Here is a 24,447-nt window from a genome sequence, read left to right on the forward strand (position 1 = left end):
AATGATACTGATGACTGGAACACTCACTGCACACAATGATACTGATGACTGGAACACTCGCTGCACACAATGATACTGATGCCTGGAACACTCGCTGCACACAATGATACTGATGCCTGGAACACTCGCTGCACACAATGATACTGATGACTGGAACACTCACTGCACACAATGATACTGATGCCTGGAACACTCGCTGCACACAATGATACTGATGCCTGGAACACTCGCTGCACACAATGATACTGATGCCTGGAACACTCCCTGCACACAATGATACTGATGCCTGGAACACTCGCTGCACACAATGATACTGATGCCTGGAACACTCGCTGCACACAATGATACTGATGCCTGGAACACTCGCTGCACACAATGATACTGATGCCTGGAACACTCACTGCACACAATGATACTGATGCCTGGAACACTCGCTGCACACAATGATACTGATGACTGGAACACTCGCTGCACACAATGATACTGATGCCTGGAACACTCGCTGCACACAAATGATACTGATGACTGGAACACTCGCTGCACACAATATTCTTCTTCTTCTGCGTTCGTGGGCTCAAACTCCCACGTACACTCGTGTTTTTGCACGAGTGGAATTTTACGTGTATGACCGTTTTTACCCCGCCATTAAGGCAGCCATACGCCGCTTTCGGAGGAAGCATGCTGGGTATTTTCGTGTTTCTATAACCCACCGAACTCTGACATGGATTACAGGATCTTTTCCGTGCGCACTTGGTCTTGTGCTTGCGTGTACACACGAAGGGGGATAAGCCACTTGCAGGTCTGCACATAAGTTGACCTGGGAGATCGAAAAATCTCGACACTTAACCCACCAGGGGACCGCGGCCGGGATTCGAACCCTCGACCTTCCGATTAAGAAGCCGACGTCTTACCACCCCGCCACAGCGCCCGTCGCTGCACACAATGATACTGATGACTGGAACACTCGCTGCACACAATGATACTGATGACTGGAACACTCGCTGCACACAATGATACTGATGACTGGAACACTCGCTGCACACAATGATACTGATGACTGGAACACTCGCTGCACACAATGATACTGATGACTGGAACACTCGCTGCACACAATGATACTGATGACTGGAACACTCGCTGCACACAAATGATACTGATGACTGGAACACTCGCTGCACACAAATGATACTGATGACTGGAACACTCGCTGCACACAATGATACTGATGACTGGAACACTCGCTGCACACAAATGATACTGATGACTGGAACACTCGCTGCACACAAATGATACTGATGACTGGAACACTCGCTGCACACAAATGATACTGATGCCTGGAACACTCGCTGCACACAAATGATACTGATGACTGGAACACTCGCTGCACACAATGATACTGATGACTGGAACACTCGCTGCACACAAATGATACTGATGACTGGAACACTCGCTGCACACAAATGATACTGATGACTGGAACACTCGCTGCACACAATGATACTGATGACTGGAACACTCGCTGCACACAATGATACTGATGACTGGAACACTCGCTGCACACAATGATACTGATGACAAATATCTGTTTCCATTTCTACTGGCTTCCTGCGATGTTGGAGCATTTATGATTTCAGAAAACCTACTTTGCTCTGTTTTTTTCATGTTTCTTCTTCTTTTTCTTCTTTGTTCATGGGCTTCGACTCCCACGTTCACTCATGTTTTTAGCACGAGTGGATTTTTACGTGTATGACCGTTTTTACCCCGCCATTCAGGCAGCATACGCTGATTTCGGGGGAGGCATGCTGGGTATTTTTGTGTTTCTATAACCCACCGAACGCTGACATGGATTACAGGATCTTTTCCGTGCGCACTTGGTCTTGCGCTTGCGTGTACTCACGAAGGGGGATAAGTCACTAGCAGGTCTGCACATAAGTTGACCTGGGTGATCGGAAAAATCTCCACTCTTAACCCACCAGGCAGCAGCGACCGGGATTCGAACTCACGACCTCCCGATTAGGAGGCCTACGTCTTACCACCACGCCACTGCGCCCGTCTTTTTCAAGTTTGAAATTGACGAAGTTACTTTCCCTGCCATGGGGGTAAATGGAAGAGTTAATTACCCTGCTATGGGGTTGGGCGGACTAAAGGGAAGAAAGGAGAAGGGTGTACCTTGGTGGCCCAGATGGACTGGTCCAGGGGGTGGAAGAGTTTGAAGCAGAAGCCGTCCTTCTTGGAGGGGCGCTCCAGCAGCTGACAGGTGTTGAGCAGGATGGTGCCCACCCATTGGCTGCCCTGAAATCACCCACAGTACAGCTTGTATCTCAGTCAACATATGGGTGTGGTGGGGGGGGGGGGGGGTGTGTGGAGATGGGGTGTTCCACCGTATCACAAATCAGCAATTGTATCCAAGTTTTTAACACATCAAAGCATGAAAGTAGCGTAACCCTCAGTTTGTGTTTGTGACTGTTGTAGTATCCAAGATCTGACAATGTCTGAGCACGCATGTAGTTTAAGCCTCGAGTGGTATGTGTCTCTCCAGAAGAGAATGTACCCAAGATCTGACAACAAAGCATCAAATGGATCCCCACATATAAGACCTCTCCCCTAATTAAAACGGTTCTGTTCATAACCTCGGTAAATGTAATCCCATTTAGGAGTCCCTCCTGTCTAAGACCTGAATTACTCAGATATCTGGGGGTCTTAAACGGGAGGTTCCACTGTATCAGCTCCACTATGTTTGTCACTCTTGTAGCACAGTGGAACCCCCTTTAAAGACACCCAAAACTCTTAAAAGGGAGGGAGTCTTACAATGAAAGAACATTAACAGATGTGAAGAACAGAAAATGTGAAAAAAGCAATGACTTAGCAGGGAGAATATGAGTCTTAATTTGGGGCATCTTAAAGGGGGGTTCCACTGTATCCAAGATGTCACAATATCAAATTATGAAAGTTAAGCGTAATCCACAATATCAAATGATGACAGTAGGGTAATCCTCACCTTGTGTTTGTCACTCTTGTAGAGGATGAGGACGCCGGGCTTGAGCACGCACCACAGCTTAGTCCATGACTTGAGCGTGCCGCGCACCTTGAGCCAGTCGCCTAGCAACACCACGGCGGGGTCTGTGATGGTGCTCAGCAGCTCCTTGGCCGCCTCCTTCTTCTGGCTGCGGTACGTCCTCTTCTGGGCCTGAGGGGTGGAGGGGACAGGTCAAAGTATCAGTCATTTGTAATGCTTGGGTGGGGGGGTGGGTGTTGGTGTGTGTGTGTGTGTGTGTGTGTGTGTGTGTGTGTGTGTGTGTGTGAGCGTGTGTGTGTGTCTCTGTACCTGTGTGTGTTCACATGCACCCAAGTCTCTGTGTGTGTGTGTGTGTGTGTGTGTGTGTGTGTGTGTGTGTGTGTGTGTGTGTGTGTGTGTGTGTGTGTGTGTGTGTGTGTGTGTGTGTGTGTGTGTGTGTGTGTGTGTGTGTGTGTGTGTGTGTGTGTGTGTGTGTGTGTGTGTGTGTGTGTGTGTGTGTGTGTGTGTGTGTGTGTGTGTGTGTGTGTGTGTGTGTGTGTGTGTGTGTGTGTGTGTGTGTGTGTGTGTGTGTGTGTGTGTGTGTGTGTGTGTGTGTGTGTGTGTGTGTGTGTGTGTGTGTGTGTGTGTGTGTGTGTGTGTGTGTGTGTGTGTGTGTGTGTGTGTGTGTGTGTGTGTGTGTGTGTGTGTGTGTGTGTGTGTGTGTGTGTGTGTGTGTGTGTGTGTGTGTGTGTGTGTGTGTGTGTGTGTGTGTGTGTGTGTGTGTGTGTGTGTGTGTGTGTGTGTGTGTGTGTGTGTGTGTGTGTGTGTGTGTGTGTGTGTGTGTGTGTGTGTGTGTACCTGCATGTGTGTGTTCACATGCACCCAAGCCTCCGTGTGAATGTGTAGGCTTGCACATTTGCAGATACTGATGTATTGTTGTAAGTACTTGTATGATGTATGTGAGAGGAACAAATGAGGAATAAAGACAGGCAGATAGACAGGCAGAAAGACACACACAAACAACTTTATTTCCCAGGGTCGTGGCATAAGCATACAAGCAAGATTTGTTTGAACATAACAGGGACACACTGACTTACTGATAATTAAACCCCCCAGTCTGAGATACAGAGATACAGATATAGACACACACACTTAGACAGACGGACAGACAGACATAATTATCACTTACCTTGTAGGACTCTCTTTTTGAGTGTTTAATAGAGGAGTTGGAGACAGAAGGTTCTGGTGTTCCTACGTGCGACATGGTCTTGTCTGGAGTGGTCTGAAATCAAAAGGGTGCCCATCATCTTACACGCTTCTTATACATTCAGCTTCTTATTTATACATTCAGCTTCTTATACAGTCAGCTTCTTATACATTCAGCTTCTTATACATTCAGCTTCTTATACATTCAGCTTCTTATACAGTCAGCTTCTTATACAGTCAGCTTCTTATACATTCACCATCTCTTCACATATTTACATTCCTCTATATACTTACTTTACTTCTGCAGGTTTGTTTTTTTTACATGCAAGCATCTTTTATTCATGATTATCAATGGAACATTTATATAATGTTAAATATTTATCGAATATTTTGCAATGCCACTTCTCCTAGCTAGTATTCAACAGAAAATTTCTCTGACTCAGAGCTGAACCGAACTGCATCAAATCTTTCTGTATAATCCATTTGCCACAATGATAAGCATAGGGCTCATATATATTTAGATTTTCTAAATCTATATTACCTGCAGGTTCCTTTTAAAATAAGATTCTTACAGCCAACAATAAAACCACAGCCTTTCAAGAAATGTTTGCTTTTCTCTTGAAATAACACATAATCTTCATAAATAACTACAAAGGAATGCATTCTGTTTGTTTTCAAAAAATCTGATAGCAATCACAAAGAGAGAGAGAGAGAGAGAGAGAGGGAGAGAATTTAGAGTGAGACAGCAAGAGAGAGACACAGACAGACAGAGAGACAGAGTGAGCAGCAGTAAAAGAGAGGGAGACAGCTAGCATACAAGCTAGGAGAGAGAGAATTGTTTAAACAGAGAGTTAATTTCCTTGGAACCTATCACAATCTATCACCAGTGCAAACACAAGACTGAGCTAAGAGCACACTCATGAAGGAAAAATAAACAGCTAAGTAGACACAGAAGTAGCAGCTGTCCAATCATTGATCTGAGAATAAATCATTACAGTGAATGAAAACCCAAGTAATAATGTTTGATTAAGGTACAGATCTTGCCATGTAAACAGTCCCGCTCACCACTACAGAGCTAGCCTGAGGCGTTTACATTGAATAACACCATCTCTCCACTTCAACACACACAAAATAAACAAACTGGGTGCTTTGATTTATTTTTTAGTTTTTGAAGGGTGATACAAATTTCTCGGATCTGGAAGAAAGAAAAGGGTCAATCAGAAAAAGTGATACTTTTGAAAAAAATGTTTACTCCTCATAAATTTGACCAGAGTGGGACTGTTGTTGGAATCAATTTCCTAACTGCAGACACTATTATAACAATCAGAGAAATCGATAAACACACAAAAAACACTTGATCTGCACATGAGCAAGCAGTCAGGCTGTTCATTTTTGGTATGTGGCCAAGACAAAGGATGATATTATCCCATGAAGAAGACTGTTGATTCTTGGTATGTGACCAAGACAAAGGATGATATTATCCCATGTAAAAGACTGTTGATTCTTGGTATGTGACCAAGACAAGGGATGATATTATCCCATGAAGAAGACTGTTGATTCTTGGTATGTGACCAAGACAAGGGATGATATTATCCCATGAAGAAGACTGGCCTAGATGTAAGATTTGTTTGTTTGTTTTTGCTTAACGCCCAGCCGACCACGAAGGGCCATATCAGGGCGGTGCTGCTTTGACATATAGTGTGCGCCACACACAAGACAGAAGTCGCAGCACAGGCTTCCTGTCTCACCCAGTCACATTATTCTGACACCGGACCAACCAGTCCTAGCACTAACCCCATAATGCCAGACGCCAGGCGGAGCAGCCACTAGATTGCCAATTTCAAAGTCTTAGGTATGACCCGGCCCGGGTTCGAACCCACGACCTCCCGATCACGGGGCGGACGCCTTACCACTAGGCCAACCGTGCCGGTCTAGATGTAAGATGGAGAGCTGAATTGTTTTGACAGCAAGGAGTGTGCCTGTAGGGGCAACAAGGCCTAGAATGTGAACAGGCCTGGAATTTGACACGAGGCTATGTGGTGACATGTTGCTTTTACAACTGTCACATGTCCCAAGTTTATTTGCTTCCCAAAATAGCCCCACTACTTCTAATAAATCAATCATTCATCCAATCAGTCAGCCCATCAATCATCCAGTCAATCAACTCACCAATCAATCAACTTATCAAATAACATGTGATTTAAAAATGAGAGCTGGCACAGAATGTGATGTCGACTTCTACTGGCTTGAGTATAATATGCAACTGAATTTTCTTCTCCTGAACACACATCTACATCAGCATAGGTGCATGTTATACACTGACTCATGTTACTCATAGGTCACCTTATCAATAATAATTTAGCTTGTGTGGTCAATGCAAACAGTGGTCAATGCAAACAGTGGTCAATCCAAACAGTGGTCAATGCAAACAGTGGTCAATGCAAACAGTGGTCAATGCAAACAGTGGTCAATGCAAACAGTGGTCAATGCTAACAGTGGTCAATGCAAACAGTGGTCAATGCTAACAGTGGTCAATCCAAACAGTGGTCAATGCAAACAGTGGTCAATGCAAACAGTGGTCAATGCTAACAGTGGTCAATGCAAACAGTGGTCAATGCAAACAGTGGTCAATGCTAACAGTGGTCAATGCAAACAGTGGTCAATGCAAACAGTGGTCAATGCAAACAGTGGTCAATGCAAACAGTGGTCAATGCTAACAGTGGTCAATGCAAACAGTGGTCAATGCTAACAGTGGTCAATGCAAACAGTGGTCAATGCAAACAGTGGTCAATGCAAACAGTGGTCAATGCTAACAGTGGTCAATGCAAACAGTGGTCAATGCTAACAGTGGTCAATGCTAACAGTGGTCAATGCAAACAGTGGTCAATGCAAACAGTGGTCAATGCTAACAGTGGTCAATGCTAACAGTGGTCAATGCAAACAGTGGTCAATGCAAACAGTGGTCAATGCTAACAGTGGTCAATGCAAACAGTGGTCAATGCAAACAGTGGTCAATGCAAACAGTGGTCAATGCTAACAGTGGTCAATGCAAACAGTGGTCAATGCAAACAGTGGTCAATGCAAACAGTGGTCAATGCTAACAGTGGTCAATGCAAACAGTGGTCAATGCTAACAGTGGTCAATGCAAACAGTGGTCAATGCAAACAGTGGTCAATGCAAACAGTGGTCAATGCTAACAGTGGTCAATGCAAACAGTGGTCAATGCAAACAGTGGTCAATGCTAACAGTGGTCAATGCAAACAGTGGTCAATGCAAACAGTGGTCAATGCAAACAGTGGTCAATGCAAACAGTGGTCAATGCTAACAGTGGTCAATGCTAACAGTGGTCAATGCTAACAGTGGTCAATGCAAACAGTGGTCAATGCAAACAGTGGTCAATGCTAACAGTGGTCAATGCAAACAGTGGTCAATGCAAACAGTGGTCAATGCAAACAGTGGTCAATGCAAACAGTGGTCAATGCTAACAGTGGTCAATGCTAACAGTGGTCAATGCAAACAGTGGTCAATGCAAACAGTGGTCAATGCTAACAGTGGTCAATGCAAACAGTGGTCAATGCAAACAGTGGTCAATGCAAACAGTGGTCAATGCAAACAGTGGTCAATGCTAACAGTGGTCAATGCAAACAGTGGTCAATGCAAACAGTGGTCAATGCTAACAGTGGTCAATGCAAACAGTGGTCAATGCAAACAGTGGTCAATGCAAACAGTGGTCAATGCTAACAGTGGTCAATGCTAACAGTGGTCAATGCTAACAGTGGTCAATGCTAACAGTGGTCAATGCAAACAGTGGTCAATGCTAACAGTGGTCAATGCAAACAGTGGTCAATGCAAACAGTGGTCAATGCAAACAGTGGTCAATGCAAACAGTGGTCAATGCAAACAGTGGTCAATGCTAACAGTGGTCAATGCTAACAGTGGTCAATGCAAACAGTGGTCAATGCTAACAGTGGTCAATGCAAACAGTGGTCAATGCAAACAGTGGTCAATGCAAACAGTGGTCAATGCTAACAGTGGTCAATGCTAACAGTGGTCAATGCAAACAGTGGTCAATGCTAACAGTGGTCAATGCAAACAGTGGTCAATGCTAACAGTGGTCAATGCAAACAGTGGTCAATGCAAACAGTGGTCAATGCTAACAGTGGTCAATGCTAACAGTGGTCAATGCTAACAGTGGTCAATGCAAACAGTGGTCAATGCAAACAGTGGTCAATGCAAACAGTGGTCAATGCTAACAGTGGTCAATGCAAACAGTGGTCAATGCAAACAGTGGTCAATGCTAACAGTGGTCAATGCAAACAGTGGTCAATGCAAACAGTGGTCAATGCAAACAGTGGTCAATGCAAACAGTGGTCAATGCAAACAGTGGTCAATGCTAACAGTGGTCAATGCTAACAGTGGTCAATGCAAACAGTGGTCAATGCAAACAGTGGTCAATGCAAACAGTGGTCAATGCAAACAGTGGTCAATGCAAACAGTGGTCAATGCTAACAGTGGTCAATGCTAACAGTGGTCAATGCTAACAGTGGTCAATGCAAACAGTGGTCAATGCTAACAGTGGTCAATGCAAACAGTGGTCAATGCAAACAGTGGTCAATGCAAACAGTGGTCAATGCAAACAGTGGTCAATGCTAACAGTGGTCAATGCTACTCTTCATTTATAAGCTCAATCTTGGTTTCATAACACAGCATCTCATTTGGCCACCCCTCCCACCCCTCCCCTCCCTCACAATCAGACAGAAAGACAGAAAGACACACATGTGAACAGCTCAGATCATGGGTAATTTTAACACCTTCACATTTAAATGCTTATTTTATAGCCATCCATTGAATTGAGAAGAAAACAAAGCATACTAACCTGCTAAGCATGAATAAAACAATAAGAAAATAAAAAGAACCAACAGCATCGTTTTGTATGTGTGGGTAGTAAACACGTTTTATTTACAAAACACGGCGGAAAATGGCGACAAATTTGTTGCACAGCGACAGGTCACTTTCTTCAACCAAGGCCAGTACTTTCATTCATGACAAAGGAAAGCAAATATGGCCTGAATAATAAAGTTATAGTGTTCCTTTGCGTGTCTGAGTGATAAACTGTTTTAAGCAACTATCTTCTGAAAAGTAATTGCACTCAGCAGATTTGTCTTCCGCTCATAACTTTCGTGTCACACGGTCTTTGCGACAAACAGATAGATCGCATTCTCGCAGAAAATCTTTGACAACACAGACCAGTCATTTTTAGCATTGCATTTGGGAAGGGCTACTATTATAGTGTGTTTTAAGAAAGAAAAACATTACAGTATCGGCAGAACACGACCAAATGAGTTTTCGTGTCACAGCGTTATGGGCGTGAGATTGTGTTCTCACACTGTAGCAAAATCATTGACAACACAGACAAGTCAGTTTTAGCATAGACATTGGGAAAGGCTACTATTATAGTGTGTTTTAGGAAAGAAAAACATTATAGTATCAGCAGAACACGACCAAATCATGACAAATGAGTTTGCGTTTTGGGCGTTATGGGCGTTTTTTCACACTGCAGATCATATCTCAAAAACTACGGAGTGGATCTTTATGAAATTTGATATGGATATTTTTGACTGGATTTTCTCATAGAAGGTTTTTCCGTTTATTGATAGGACAGTTTGATGACGTCATATTTTACCGTTTGCCAAAAGGTCGAGGCAGCACTTTCACAGTTACAGTTTTTCATCAATTTGATCGAATTTCTTATCACACAATCTCAGATCTAGGCCGGATTATGGGATTGCATTTCAGTTTGGTCACTTAAAGTTTTGTTATTGAAATGTTTGTTCGAAATATGTCATTTTTTCAAATTTTTAAAAACTAATATTTGAAACAAAAAATTTATATTGGTGTATTCCCTATTGCGTCTTGTATCTAAAACTATGTAGTTTTGTTGTTTTGTATTGATAATTATGCTTAAAAATGAAGAAAACCGATAAATAACCACTATCTTTAGTTATGAAAAAAGACACTTAAAAACAACTTCTATCTATTCCTTACCATTTTCTGATTCCAAATATATATAGTTTCATGGTGTTTGACGTTGAAAATAGGCTAAAACTTAACAAACTCGGATCGTTGAATGGAAATTATACTTCCAAGCTCCGTGCAGCTGACAACATGATAAAAACACGTCATTTCAAGTGTGGAACACGCTCATGACGTCATACTGAAAGGTGATGAATTATGGCTTCACCTTGCGATGTTTCATTTCAAACATGGTAACATTTTTAAAGGGGTTTCTTTCTCAGATTTCTGTTTGCCCTCTGTCTGTCTCTCTATGTCTCCGTCTGTCTGACTGATTCAATTAAATGTGTAATTACTTAGTTTTGCAAAAGTCAAACTAAGTAGGATATACCTAATTGATTCAGGTCTCTAAATTCTTATTGTAAAATTGTGAGTTTTATTCAAAACAAATTTAATTGGTGTTTTAAACTCAATAATGGGGGATGCTGTGATGAGTAGAAGAATGTGTGCTTACGAGCAGAAAAAGCCCATCAAAGTCAAGAATCGTGTTTTTCTTTTTCTATTTTCACCTTGTAGCTTCATACAGACACTAAGCAACAGTGTAGTTCCACTTCCAGTGCAATATCTTGTACTTTAATTTTGACCATCTGTGTAACACTTTATTGACCCATGATCTGAGCTGTTCTCACATACAAAGAGAAGAACAGACTCAGATTGTTTACACACACATATACAGACAGACAGACAGACAAACACACACACACACTCTCTCTCACACACACTCACACCGCCCACAATACTCACAGGAAAATTAGTTGGTGACATCTGCCCATGTTTCATGCTGCTGTCTGCGGCCGAGCCTGCAACAATACAATCAGTGACACATTTACAAGGGTGCACGTGAACACTTGCATTTCCACCACACTCCCATCTTCTACAGGCAGACAATATTGCTTCCACCACACTCCCATCTTCTACAGGCACGACAATATTGCTTCCACCACACTCCCATCTTCTACAGGCACGACAATACTGCTTCCACCACACTCCCATCTTCTACAGGCAGACAATATTGCTTCCACCACACTCCCATCTTCTACAGGCACGACAATATTGCTTCCACCACACTCCCATCTTCTACAGGCAGACAATATTGCTTCCACCACACTCCCATCTTCTACAGGCAGACAATATTGCTTCCACCACACTCCCATCTTCTACAGGCAGACAATATTGCTTCCACCACACTCCCATCTTCTACAGGCAGACAATATTGCTTCCACCACACTCCCATCTTCTACAGGCACGACAATATTGCTTCCACCACACTCCCATCTTCTACAGGCAGACAATATTGCTTCCACCACACTCCCATCTTCTACAGGCAGACAATATTGCTTCCACCACACTCCCATCTTCTACAGGCAGACAATATTGCTTCCACCACACTCCCATCTTCTACAGGCAGACAATATTGCTTCCACCACACTCCCATCTTCTACAGGCAGACAATATTGCTTCCACCACACTCCCATCTTCTACAGGCACGACAATATTGCTTCCACCACACTCCCATCTTCTACAGGCAGACAATATTGCAAGGCGTACCACACTCCCATCTTCTACAGGCAGACAATATTGCTTCCACCACACTCCCATCTTCTACAGGCAGACAATATTGCTTCCACCACACTCCCATCTTCTACAGGCAGACAATATTGCTTCCACCACACTCCCATCTTCTACAGGCAGACAATATTGCTTCCACCACACTCCCATCTTCTACAGGCAGACAATATTGCTTCCACCACACTCCCATCTTCTACAGGCAGACAATATTGCTTCCACCACACTCCCATCTTCTTCAGGCACGACAATATTGCAAGGCTACCACACTCCCATCTTCTACAGGCACGACAATATTGCAAGGCGTACCACACAACAAACTAGTTTTTGCCGTGGCAGTTCCCAGGGGTTTTCTGTGCTGACATGTGTCAAATGAAACAAAATGCAGGCACCACTGCCGAATCCACTGAGGGAAAGGAAGAGGGGGGGGGGGGGGGAGAGGGAGAGGGAGAGGGAGAGAGAGAGAGAGAGAGGGAGAGAGAGAGAGAGACAGAGACAGAGAAAGAAAGAGAGACAGAGAGAGACGGACAGAGAGACACAGAGACAGAGAGAGACGGACAGAGAGACACAGAGTCAGAGAGAGAGAGAGAAAGAGAGGGAGAGAGAGAGAGAGAGAGAGAGAGAGAGAGAGAGAGAGAGAGAGAGAGGAGATAAACAGACAGAGAGAGAGAGAGGAGGGGGGGGGAGAGAGAGAGAGAGGGAGAGAAGGAGAGAAAGAGAGAGAGAGAGAGAGGAGATAACAGACACAGAGAGAGAGGAGGGGGGGGGGGAGAGAAAGAGAGAGGGAGAGGAGAGAAAGAGAGAGAGAGAGAGAGGTGGGGGGGAGAAACAGAGAAAGAGAGAGAGAGAGAGGGGAAATCAACAGAGGAAAATACACGTTTCGCAACGGGCAAAAAAAGAAAGAAACCCAACCTGTATAATAACTGGAACATTTTGTGTGTTTGCCAATTGTGGTGGTAGTGGGCAAAGGGGGAAGGGAAGTTTACTTTCTGTTGTATCTCCTGTTTCTTCACACAGTCACCACTAACTTGACAGGCCAACTCTCCACCCCTTCCATGTTTGGTCTTTTGTATCTTGTTGGACCTGCTCGCTGTATCTTCTTTGTTCCCTTTAAAGAACAATAATTATGTCCTGGGCTTTTTGGAAGTTGTGTGTGTGTGTGTGTGTGGTAACGTTTTTGTGAATGTTTCGTTTTGTCTATAATCAAACATTCCAAAAAGCTATTTGTCGGTCTGTTTTTGTCCTTTTTTCCCTTCTATTTCGTCTTCACTGGCAGGACTTCGTTGTTTGAGGTCGGACGAACACAAGTGAAACAGAGCTCGAGGTTCTCACTGTCCGACTGATTGACTATCGGTAAAAAGAAAAGCGACCAACACCAATACATAACATTCACGTCATCTGTTGACATCGTTTCAGTGTTCTGTGTCGGACAAACATTCCTGAAACAGGAGTTGCGTGCAAGGAAATACCGGTGGCTGGGGGTGGAGTGATCGTAGTTACTAGTGGTGGGGGGGGGGGGGGGGGGGGAGGAGGGCTGTGGGTGGACAGAGATTGACAGGCAGCTTTACGACTGGCAACAACAAACGTCACCCCAGCTAATACTAATGAATAAAACGATTCATCGGGCACACGATAAAAGCGACATAAAACACTCGAGGCCGAGCGTGCATTGCGGTGCAAGCAAACACCATGTTGTCCCTTTAATCCTCCCACTCCCACGTGCACTTTTGTCTTGCTGCCGCTCAGTGTGTCCATGTTGGTGTGTGTGCACAAACCCCGGCACCACCCTCTCCCCTAATCTGTATTAATCCGGTCAACAGCAAGCCGTTATATTTTGTTTTTTTATGGGCTTGAAATCAGTTTGATTGCATGCGGATCGTGACGGGTTGTGAAATAAAAATAGTCTGTTGCCCCTATTCAATTAACTGTGTGACATTTGATGTTCCGCTTGACAGGAGTCGTGATATTCCTCGTCCAACTTAAAGCACTCCCCACCCCTTGGAAAAACCTCCACCCTCCCTCCGTCTCTCCCCTAAGAGGGAAGAAGCAGATAAAAACTTCAATAAATGAAACCACGCATGCTGGACTCCAAAGCTGAACGTTGCAGCTCAAGTTCTTTCACCCAGAAGGTGAATACTACGCAAGGCAACCGCTGAAATATACCTTTTCCATAGGTGAAATATTGTCAAACTTCACACAGATGTCCAGGCTTTTACATTTGACAGAATGAGACCATCCTTCCAACTGTAACCATACCAACAATCAACAAGTCGCGTAAGGCGAAAATACAATATTTAGTCAAGTAGCTGCCATTTTTCAGCAAGACCGTACACTCGTAGCATCGTCAGTACACCGCTCATGGCAAAGGCAGTGAAATTGACAAGAAGAGCGGGGTAGTAGTTGCGCTAAGAAGGATAGCACGCTTTTCTGTACCTCTCTTTGTTTTAACTTTCTGAGCGTGTTTTTAATCCAAACATATCATATCTATATGTTTTTGGAATCAGGAACCGACAAGGAATAAGATGAAAGTGTTTTTAAATTGATTTGGACAAGTTAATTTTGATAACAATTTTTATATATTTAATTTTCAGAGCTTGTTTTTAATCCGAATATAACATATTTATATGTTTTTGGAATCAGCAAATGATGGAGAATAAGATAAACGTAAATTTGGATCGTTTTATAAATTTTTATTTTTTTTTACAATTTTCCGATTTTTAAAGACCAAAGTCATTAATTAATTTTTAAGCCACCAAGCTGAAATGCAATACCGAACCCCGGGCTTCGTCGAAGATTACTTGACCAAAATTTGAACCAATTTGGTTGAAAAATGAGGGCGTGACAGTGCCGCCTCAACTTTCACGAAAAGCCGGATATGACGTCATCAAAGACATTTATCAAAAAAATGAAAAAAACGTTCGGGGATTTCATACCCAGGAACTCTCATGTCAAATTTCATAAAGATCGGTCCAGTAGTTTAGTCTGAATCGCTCTACACACACACACACACACACACACACACACACACACACACACACACACGCACGCACCCACACACGCACACACGCACGCACATACACCACGACCCTCGTTTCGATTCCCCCTCGATGTTAAAATATTTAGTCAAAACTTGACTAAATATAAAAACCTGACTGTGTTCCGTGCAGAGTGGGACCGAAAATAACTCTGTCGGGTTTGAATGGGTTGTGAAAGAGTGAATACCCTTGCTTTTGACTCGGACAAACATTGGAGGGGCCAATCACTAGCGAGGGGTGTGTCGGAAACACGAGGACAAGAGTACGTGTGACGTCATTTGTCAGAGGAAAAGCAAGGGCATTCACTCTTTCACAACCCATGCAAACCCGACAGAGTTTTTTCCCCTCGAAAATCGTCTATTACGGTGCACAGAAAGTAGCCAGGCCAATGAATTGCTGGAACGTGTTCAAGACAAAAGATGCCATTATCCCATGCAACATTCTGGACAAATCTGCCGTGATCGACTGACGTGAGAGCAGGCCGCTGCATGACAAGGAACAACTAACTGAATCAACAAACTTCACTCACACCACTGATTTATTTCTGTCTGCGTCCTTGTGCATTTTAAAGCCATATCAACAACTGAGTCGGCAGACTTTTATTTCATCTTTGATGTCGCCCTTTAATTACGTTATCACAATTTCTTCCAACATTTAAAGCAACAGCGTGCCTGGGGGGGGTAAAATGAAATGCTGTTTGTATCTTCTTGTTGGAGGAAACCTGCTTTGATGGGAGTGATAATCAATCAAAACGTCACGCTGACCTGACACACATTCAAACATGTCTGCAAAACCTCTTGGTGTATGCCTCCTGGAAGAAAGGCGATATTCCACAATCACTCCACAAATTTTACCACCAGTCACGTACACATAAATCATGGCTTCCAGTTTTGTAATGTTATTTTCACAGTCAGCAACAGATGAAAGAAATCCACACAATGTCATGTGTGCATACAGGCTCTGACAATTTATCACCCTCTCAAAGCCCTTCTTCTCAAAGCCCTTCCTTGTCTGCTAAATTATTGCTATTCTTACACTCTGACCAATTTATTGTGACGACAGAAACACCAGCAGTATTCCAGTGAAGTTCTTCCTCAAAAGGCCCAACCTTAAACTCATTTTCTTAAATTTGATCTCAGCAGTTTTGTACAAAGTGAGTCTATATTTATTACATACTAAAAATCTGCTAAAGTCCACAGAGCGGAAAGGTTTTTTTGCTCGGGTCAAAGAGTGCAACCCTACAGAAAAGCAGTGCCTGCTGTGTATTCAGGCATGGGAATTGAAAAAAGTCAAAAAGGCTGAACATAGTTAAATAATAGCAAAGTCGACGGCGCGAAGGGCCTTGTCTTACTAGGGGGGTCCGCCCCCCCCCCCCCCCCCCCCCGGATTTTTTTCTCTCTCCAAATAACCCAAATGGTGCAACCTGAGCTCCAAGTTTGCCATTAAATTCAGTTTTTAAAACCATTTTTGCCTCCCCCATTTATTTTTTCGGCGAACACTTGCTTTTTTGGCGGAACAAAAAAAAAAATCTGCGGAAATTTGCCTTTCGGCGGACAATTCCCATGCCTGGTAGTTCCAGACAGTCACACCACAGACCATAGAGTCTCTGGTCCCACTTTGAGCGTCATCATCACATAATTGTGGGGGGAGTGCGTGGCGCGAGTGTTGACACCAGTGTGGGCATCACGTAACAGGCACACAGTGGAAGTGACGGAGAGATGCGCAACACAAACATCAGCGTCATGATCGCACTGTAAACACGGCCCATCACAGGCGCTTGCACCGTGGTCGTGTGATACCAAGTCACACACGCTGTCGTGGACCACAGGCACATTACTCTGCGAAGGGGGGTGAGGTAATAACAGAAGGAGAGCCCCCTGAACGCAAGAGTACTCACTCTTTCACAAATCAAACAGAAACGTTTTTCTATTAGTGATAGGCTTTTGAATAAGTAACAAAAGACCATAGATACGAGTATGTACGTATCCATGTACTTGCAACACCGCCCTTGCATTCACATAGAGGTGGTGCCAGGTGGTTTGATGGGTTGGTTGGCGGGTTGGCAGGCCGGTTGCTTGCATGCTTCATTTTGATCGTTCATTCGGTGGATTTGGGAAATAAGGGTCTGGGATTTCCAATAGCTGAAAGCTTCACATCATGCATTTTGGGACAGACTCGCGTTCTTGGATTGTATACGGCGCGGTATCACCCAACACTGAGCAACAACACTGAATACACTGCATGTTTGCCATACATACGTCATGTCGCGTGCCGATGTCTCTCTTGAGCGGCTAAGGCCCTCAGAATTAACAGAACTTATTGTCAACAAGCCAGATCAGATCATACAGGCATTAGTAGTGTATCCACAAAACGTACATGGTACCACACACACACACACAGTGTCACACACACACACACACACAGTGTCACACACAGTGTTACACGCACACACACACACAAACACACGCACTAAACACACACACACACAGTGTCACACACGCAGGCACACACACACACAGTGTCACACACACACACACAGTGCCACACACACAGTGATACACACACACACACAGTGTTACACACACACAAACTCATACACACACTCACACACACACACACACAGTGTTACACACACACACACACACACGACAGGCGTGGACTTTGTCCAGACTTGTAAGGCACATGTTACTTGAATTCCAACCCCCCCCCCCCCCCTCCCCTCTAGCATCGATCACAATGTGTCCACATCAATACGACTGTCATTTTGCGTATGAATGCATATGATTGTCAAGACTGCAGGCTGCAAGCACTGAGGTGAGCAACAGTAAAGGGATAATACCCAAGAAAAAGGCCATCAGAACTCTTCCAAAGTTACACTACAAGATTGTGCGTTACCGCGCAGAAGGACTTCAACAGCAATTATTTTAAAACACAATGAAATGTCGCAGAATATGCAAAGAAAGAGCACTCTTTTCCAGAGTTTGGTTGTGTTACTTCCACTCAATGACTTCCCTGATCCGTGATGCTTGTTACTAGGTGGCCGCGTCATAGAGAGTTTGGTTGTGTTGCTTCCACTCAATGACTTCCCTGATCCGTGATGCTTGTTACTAGGTGGCCGCGTCATAGAGAGTTTGGTTGTGTTGCTTCCACTCAATGACTTCCCTGATCCGCGATGCTTGTTACTAGGTGGCCGCGTCATAGAGAGTTTGGTTGTGTTACTTCCATTGAATGACTTCCCTGATCCGTGATGCTTGTTACTAGGTGGCCGCGTCATAGAGAGTTTGGTTGTGTTACTTCCACTCAATGACTTCCCTGATCCGTGATGCTTGTTACTAGGTGGCCGCGTCATAGAGAGTTTGGTTGTGTTAATTCCACTCAATGACTTCCCTGATCCGTGATGCTTGTTACCAGGTGGCCGCGTCATAGAGAGTTTGGTTGTGTTAATTCCACTCAATGACTTCCCTGATCCGTGATGCTTGTTACTAGGTGGCCGCGTCATAGAGAGTTTGGTTGTGTTAATTCCACTGAATGACTTCCCTGATCCGTGATGCTTGTTACTAGGTGGCCGCGTCATAGAGAGTGCTACTTTTAAATTCAAACTCCGGAGAGAGGCAGCGCACTCACTTTGATTTAATTCATTACCATACTTGTGGTTCATTTACGATCAAATCGTGCCGTGTGCGTGGGGATTCCCCACATTCTTCAAATTCGCCAGAAACTCCCTCGAAACGATCAGATCACCTGAGCACGACATTTGTGATCGCAGGTCACCTCAATCTCTCTTACCATGCATTCTGGTGTGTGTGTGACGTCATGCTAATGGCAATATCTAAAAGGTCACGTTAATTGTGTTTGCTTGTTTGAATGTGTCGGTTCGTTGGGGTTGACAGCATTACTGTCTGCAATACAACGTGCATAACAGTCAGGTGTGATCACAGGTCACCGGGCTCTGCTAGCAATCAACATGACGTGTCTGTGACGTCATTCTTAGTATCGGCAATAACCGAAAGGTCATGTTTGTTTGCTTGTTCGTGGTGCATCGCATTTATTGCCCGCGACAATAACTGGCCGTAATACAGAGAAGTGTGATCGTGTCTCTGATGTCATCCCATCATCAATATTCCACTGGCCATGCTTTTCTGTTTGGTTGTTCATGGCCCTCTCTGTGACGACTCTACCACGTGTCTCTGACGTCACACTTCCAGCCACAGTGCGACCAGAGGGAATGTTTGTTGATTGTGTGTTACTTGTGGTAACATAGGGATGATGTATGTCAACAGTCATAGAAAACCAAAGGAAATAAACACGTGCACCTCCTAACCAATCACTGGAATTATAACAGTGTGAGAAAACAACCAAATACAAAAACAAGTCGCGTAAGGCAAAAATACAACATTTAGTCAAGTAGCTGTCGAACTCACAGAATGAAACTGAACGCAATGCAAGTTTTCAGCAAGACCGTATACTCGTAGCATCGTCAGTCCACCGCTCATGGCGAAGGCAGTGAAATTGACAAGAAGAGCGGGGTAGTAGTTGCGCTGAGAAGGTTAGCACGCTTTTCTGTACCTCTCTTCGTTTTAACTTTCCGAGCGTGTTTTTAATCCAAACATATCATATCTATATGTTTTTGGAATCAGGAACTGACAAGGAATAAGATGAAAGTGTTTTTAAATTGATTGGAAAAAAAACATTTGATAATAATTTTTATATTTTTAATTTTCAGAGCTTGTTTTTAATCCAAATATAACATATGTATATGTTTTTGGAATCAGAAAATGATGGAGAATAAGATGAACGTAATTTTGGATCGTTTTATAATGTTTTTTTTTTTTTTACAATTTTCAGATTTTTAATGACCGAAGTCATTAATTAATTTTTAAGCCACCAAGCTGAAATGCAATACCGAAGTCCGGGCTTTGTCGAACATTACTTGACCAAAATTTCAATCAATTTGGTTGAAAAATGAGAGCGTGACAGTGCCGCCTCAACTTTCACAAAAAGCCGGATATGACGTCATCAAAGACATTTATGGAAAAAACGAAAAAAACATCTGGGGATTTCATACCCAGGAACTCTCATGTCAAATTTCATAAAGATCGGTCCAGTAGTTTTCTCTGAATCGCTCTACACACACACACAGACACACATACACCATATGACCCTCGTCTCGATTCCCCCTCTACGTTAATACATTTAGTCAAAACTTGACTAAATGTAAAAACGATCAGCTCAATCGACCCATACACACCAGAGATCTAAGCGCGGACAGAAGGACAAACAAACAAACAAACAAACAGACATAGTGAACCCTATACACCCCGGATTTTTTGTTTGTTTGTTTGTTTGTTTGTTTGCTTAACGCCCAGCCGACCACGAAGGGCCATATCAGGGCGGTGCTGCTTTGACATATAACGTGCGCCACACACAAGACAAGAAGTCGCAGCACAGGCTTCATGTCTCACCCAGTCACATTATTCTGACACCGGACCAACCAGTCCTAGCACTAACCCCATAATGCCAGACGCCAGGCGGAGCAGCCACTAGATTGCCAATGTTAAAGTCTTAGGTATGACCCGGCCGGGGTTCGAACCCACGACCTCCCGATCACTGGGCGGACGCCTTACCACCAGGCCAACCGTGCCGGTTTACCCCGGATTATACTGGGGTGGAAATACAGCTGGAGTAGAGGAGGGAAGATACAGTGGGATGTAGTGAAGTGTGTGTGTGTGTGTGTGTGGGGGGGGGGGGGAGTGAGTGTGGTAGGAAGAGATAACGAGAAAAGCCAGTCTCTGGGGGTGTTGGTCGAAAAGCGAACCTGTGAACATGTAGCGAAGCGAGCAGCAGCACAGTACCCGTGGTCCCCAAAGTAATCCCCCTTCAGTCAAGCACACTTCACTTGGCAATCATCAGCAGCACCGTAATGATGCACCCGCACCGTAACGAACACGCGGTCACGTGATACTACCGTGCCCGGTCAGCCTCTGGACACGGATGCACGCCACTGAAGGGCACCATCGAGCAGTCCCACAGCACAACACTCTCATCAGTGCCCCACATACTCCACAACAACACACACACCAAGGCAAACCGTGTCGTATTCATGTCTTGATTGTTTTTCTCCTTGACTCTTGTCATCCCTGTGTTGATGAATTCTGGAAATAATTGTCGGGTGTGTATGGGTTGTGTAAAAGACTGAGTACTCTTGCTTTTAGTGAGGCAAACTTTCTCTACACGCGCTCCTTGTCCACGTGTTTCAGACACACCCCTCGCTAGTACCTGGCCTATCATGTCACGTGGGAAAGTTTGCCTCAAAAATTCACTCCTTCACACCCCATGTAAACCCGACAGATTATTTCCCGACATCGTCTATTGAGAAGTTTACACCTTACTGAGGGAGTTCTTGTTCTTTCGTTGTGATGTGTATGTCTGTCGACTAAAAATACCATTAGGTCGACGTACTTGTGAATGTTTCGTTGTGTCTTTAATGACACGTTCCACCTTTCTCGTGCCTGTGTTTACCCTGTCACGTGCCACCTTTCTCGTGCCTGTGTTTACCCTGTCACGTGCCACCTTTCTCGTGCCTGTGTTTACCCTGTCACGTGCCACCTTTCTCGTGCCTGTGTTTACCCTGTCACGTGCCACCTTTCTCGTGCCTGTGTTTACCCTGTCACGTGCCACCTTTCTCGTGCCTGTGTTTACCCTGTCACGTGCCACCTTTCTCGTGCCTGTGTTTACCCTGTCACGTGCCACCTTTCTTGTGCCTGTGTTTACCCTGTCACAAATGTATTTTGTACGCAACTCTTCCCGTCCAGAGAGCTTCCCACAACGTAATAACGAAATAAGAGAAGACAAAAAAGAGCAAGACCTGCATGCCACCACAGCTCAGTATACAATCCAAATGCCTACCTCCCAAAAGATGCACTGAGGTAGACACAATGACAGCAGACCAGCACCAATCACCAGGCATGCACACTCACTCGGACAGCAAGATTAGCACTGTCACCAAAGCACGGCGACCCTCAAACTGCTAAGCAAAGCACGCCTCCAATCCTTGCATAAACCAAAGATACCATGGCAATCTCCGAGTCAGCGCAACATCTTGAGAACTGTACTTCAATCTCCAGGCAAAACCTTATTACAAACTTGTGAAAACTTGGAAAACTTGACGCAAACAGTTCAGAAAAGCAAGCCTGGCAGCCAGGAAGAGAAGGACGCAAACACAGCATCCACACCAAAAGCTTGACAACGACTGAGCACATCGACCCTCACAGCTGCAAGCACTCGCCCTCACACCTCAACAGTAGCTCCAGAACTACTCCGAGTGTCTGAGGCTCAGAAGCCATGGTACACACTCGCATGGGTGGGACTGACAAATGTCATGAATGCTAAACCGAACCACACAAAGAAAGAAACAAGAAGGGCAAAGCCCATACGACTCACATGCTTGACCTTGACCTTTACATGACCTTGACCTTCAGGGTCAAGGTCAAATAACTAAACCTAGCAATGACATCATACACTAAGAACTGATTTACACATTTTTCCTACCAAAACACATGTGACCTTGACCCAAGGTCAAGGTCATCCAAGGTCATGCAACACAAAGCTGTTAATTCAAGACATAGGAAGTACAATGGTGCTTATTGGCTCTTTCTACCATGAGATATGGTCACTTTTAGTGGTTCACTACCTTATTTTGGTCACATTTCATAAGGGTCAAAGTGACCTTGACCTTGATCATATGTGACCAAATGTGTCTCATGATGAAAGCATAACATGTGCCCCACATAATTTTTAAGTTTGAAACAGTTATCTTCCATAGTTCAGGGTCAAGGTCACTTCAAAATATAAATACAATCCAACTTTAAAGGACCCTTGCGACCTTGACCTTGAAGCAAGGTCAACCAAACTGGTGTCCAAAGATAGGGCTTACATTGCCCTGTATAGCATACATAGCTAAGGTTGCCATTCTCGATAACTTCAGAAAAAAATGCGAAAATGTGAAAAATGGTCGTTTTTAAGACAACAATTACGGCCCCTGTGACCTTGAACTTGAAGTGAGGTCAAGTTGCCGCACATGTTTTTTGAGATCTTGTAACCATACACCATCAGGCCACATCAGGTGTTGATAGACTTAATAGTGTCCAAGAAATATCCAACGTTAAAGTTTTCCGGACGGACGGACGGACGGACGGACGGACGGACGACTCGGGTGAGTACATAGACTCACTTTTGCTTCGCATGTGAGTCAAAAAAGGCCAAAACCGAATCCGGATTTCCGGCATATACCGGAAGAATCCCACCTATGCACTCGTTCACCGAGTTTAAAAGAGCTTTGAGTAGGATTATGGATAGCTACATTGCGTGTGGAAGGTCGTAGGAAGTCAAAGCGGCGATCTACATAAAAAAAATAATGCGTGTTCACCGAGTCTAAAGTCCCAGCGTGTCAAGGTACAGTGCTGTGGAAAGACATCGGAAGGCAAGTCAAAGCGGCGATCTACATCATGTGACATGTACCTTCACCAAGTCCTAGCACTTATCAGGACAAGAGAAAGCTACAGCGTAGTGTGAGGACACTGAGGTTAGAGAAACGTTGAATTCACCTCAGCTCTCACCAGAGCAAGGAATAGCAGACTCAAAGCATCAGCACTCGCCAGGAACAGAGAAAGCTACAGCGTGTGTGTCACCGGCGACCTAGAACATGTGCATTCAACGAGTCCAAGCCTCCGCACTCACCAGAACACAGAGAAAAGCTACATCGTGTGTATATATCATGACACTAGGCCAGTAGGGTTGGACTGGCGTGCTTACCTGCGGAGAGGTTCCTGGCTTGGCGCTTCTCGCGGTGCCTGTCCAGGCGGTCCTGTAGGGACAGCGCTCTCAGCAGCTTGAGGCCACGAGGTCTGCGGGCCGGGGACTGACCCCCAGGGCTCTGCACGGACAGCTGGAGGGTGGAGAGATGTTCATGGGACACTGGCCTTTTGAGCTGCGAGGCAGGGAAGCCACTATCGGACACTGCCGTGTCTGGGCTGAGGAAATCTGTGGAAGCTGGTCTGTTTCTTCGAGAGGGCTGAGAGGTTCTCTCTGGCTTGTGAGTGTCTGTGGCCTGCCCTCTGTCGGCCCTGCCCGCCTGCTGGTCACTATACAATGGGTCAGCTTTGGCCGAGTGAAGCGACTTTGGCCGCTGCCGTCCATTCTTCTCTACTCCTGCCTTCAGAGACTGCATCTTGCCTCTGACTTCCGGAATGGTGAGGGTGTCACGTGTGACTATAACGTATCCTCCGCGTCTGCTGTTCACAGTACTCCACTGTCCAGTGGCCGCAATTTCCTGATGGTCAAGCTATTGGTCTTCCCCTGACCTTGATTTTTTAAGTCCTCACGGGTCTCCCTGCTATGTCCTGATCCAGGCACTAACCAGTCTTTCCGCTCTTAGCCGCCATCCCTGCCTTCTTTCCCCTGCCACTAAGCTGTGTCTTTGCAGGGCTGGGATGATTTACGCGGCCTTCTCACCTCTGGGGGGCTGGGCTTTTATCCCCTGCCTCCGTCACAATGAAATTGGCTGAGGGATGTCTG

At 44.8% G+C, this 24,447-nt stretch overlaps 1 protein-coding gene across 6 annotated transcripts in view; it reads right to left on the reverse strand.

The window, feature by feature from the left end:
- Window positions 1-24,447, reverse strand: part of LOC138970535 (oxysterol-binding protein-related protein 8-like) — a 151,230-nt gene that overhangs the window by 54,655 nt on the left and 72,128 nt on the right. For all 6 annotated transcript variants that reach the window (XR_011456984.1, XM_070342998.1, XM_070342997.1 and 3 more), the window contains 4 exons: window positions 11,018-11,073; window positions 4,185-4,277; window positions 2,999-3,187; window positions 2,170-2,292 (listed from right to left, as the gene is read on the reverse strand). Coding sequence is in view for 5 of the 6 variants with exons in the window: in XM_070342998.1 (XP_070199099.1) it covers window positions 2,170-2,292; window positions 2,999-3,187; window positions 4,185-4,277; window positions 11,018-11,073 (461 nt within the window). In the remaining variant the exon portion in view is untranslated. The remainder of the gene's footprint in view (window positions 1-2,169; window positions 2,293-2,998; window positions 3,188-4,184; window positions 4,278-11,017; window positions 11,074-24,447) is intronic.

Source organism: Littorina saxatilis, linkage group LG7, assembly GCF_037325665.1.
Source record: "Littorina saxatilis isolate snail1 linkage group LG7, US_GU_Lsax_2.0, whole genome shotgun sequence".
NCBI classification, from domain to species: domain Eukaryota; kingdom Metazoa; phylum Mollusca; class Gastropoda; order Littorinimorpha; family Littorinidae; genus Littorina; species Littorina saxatilis.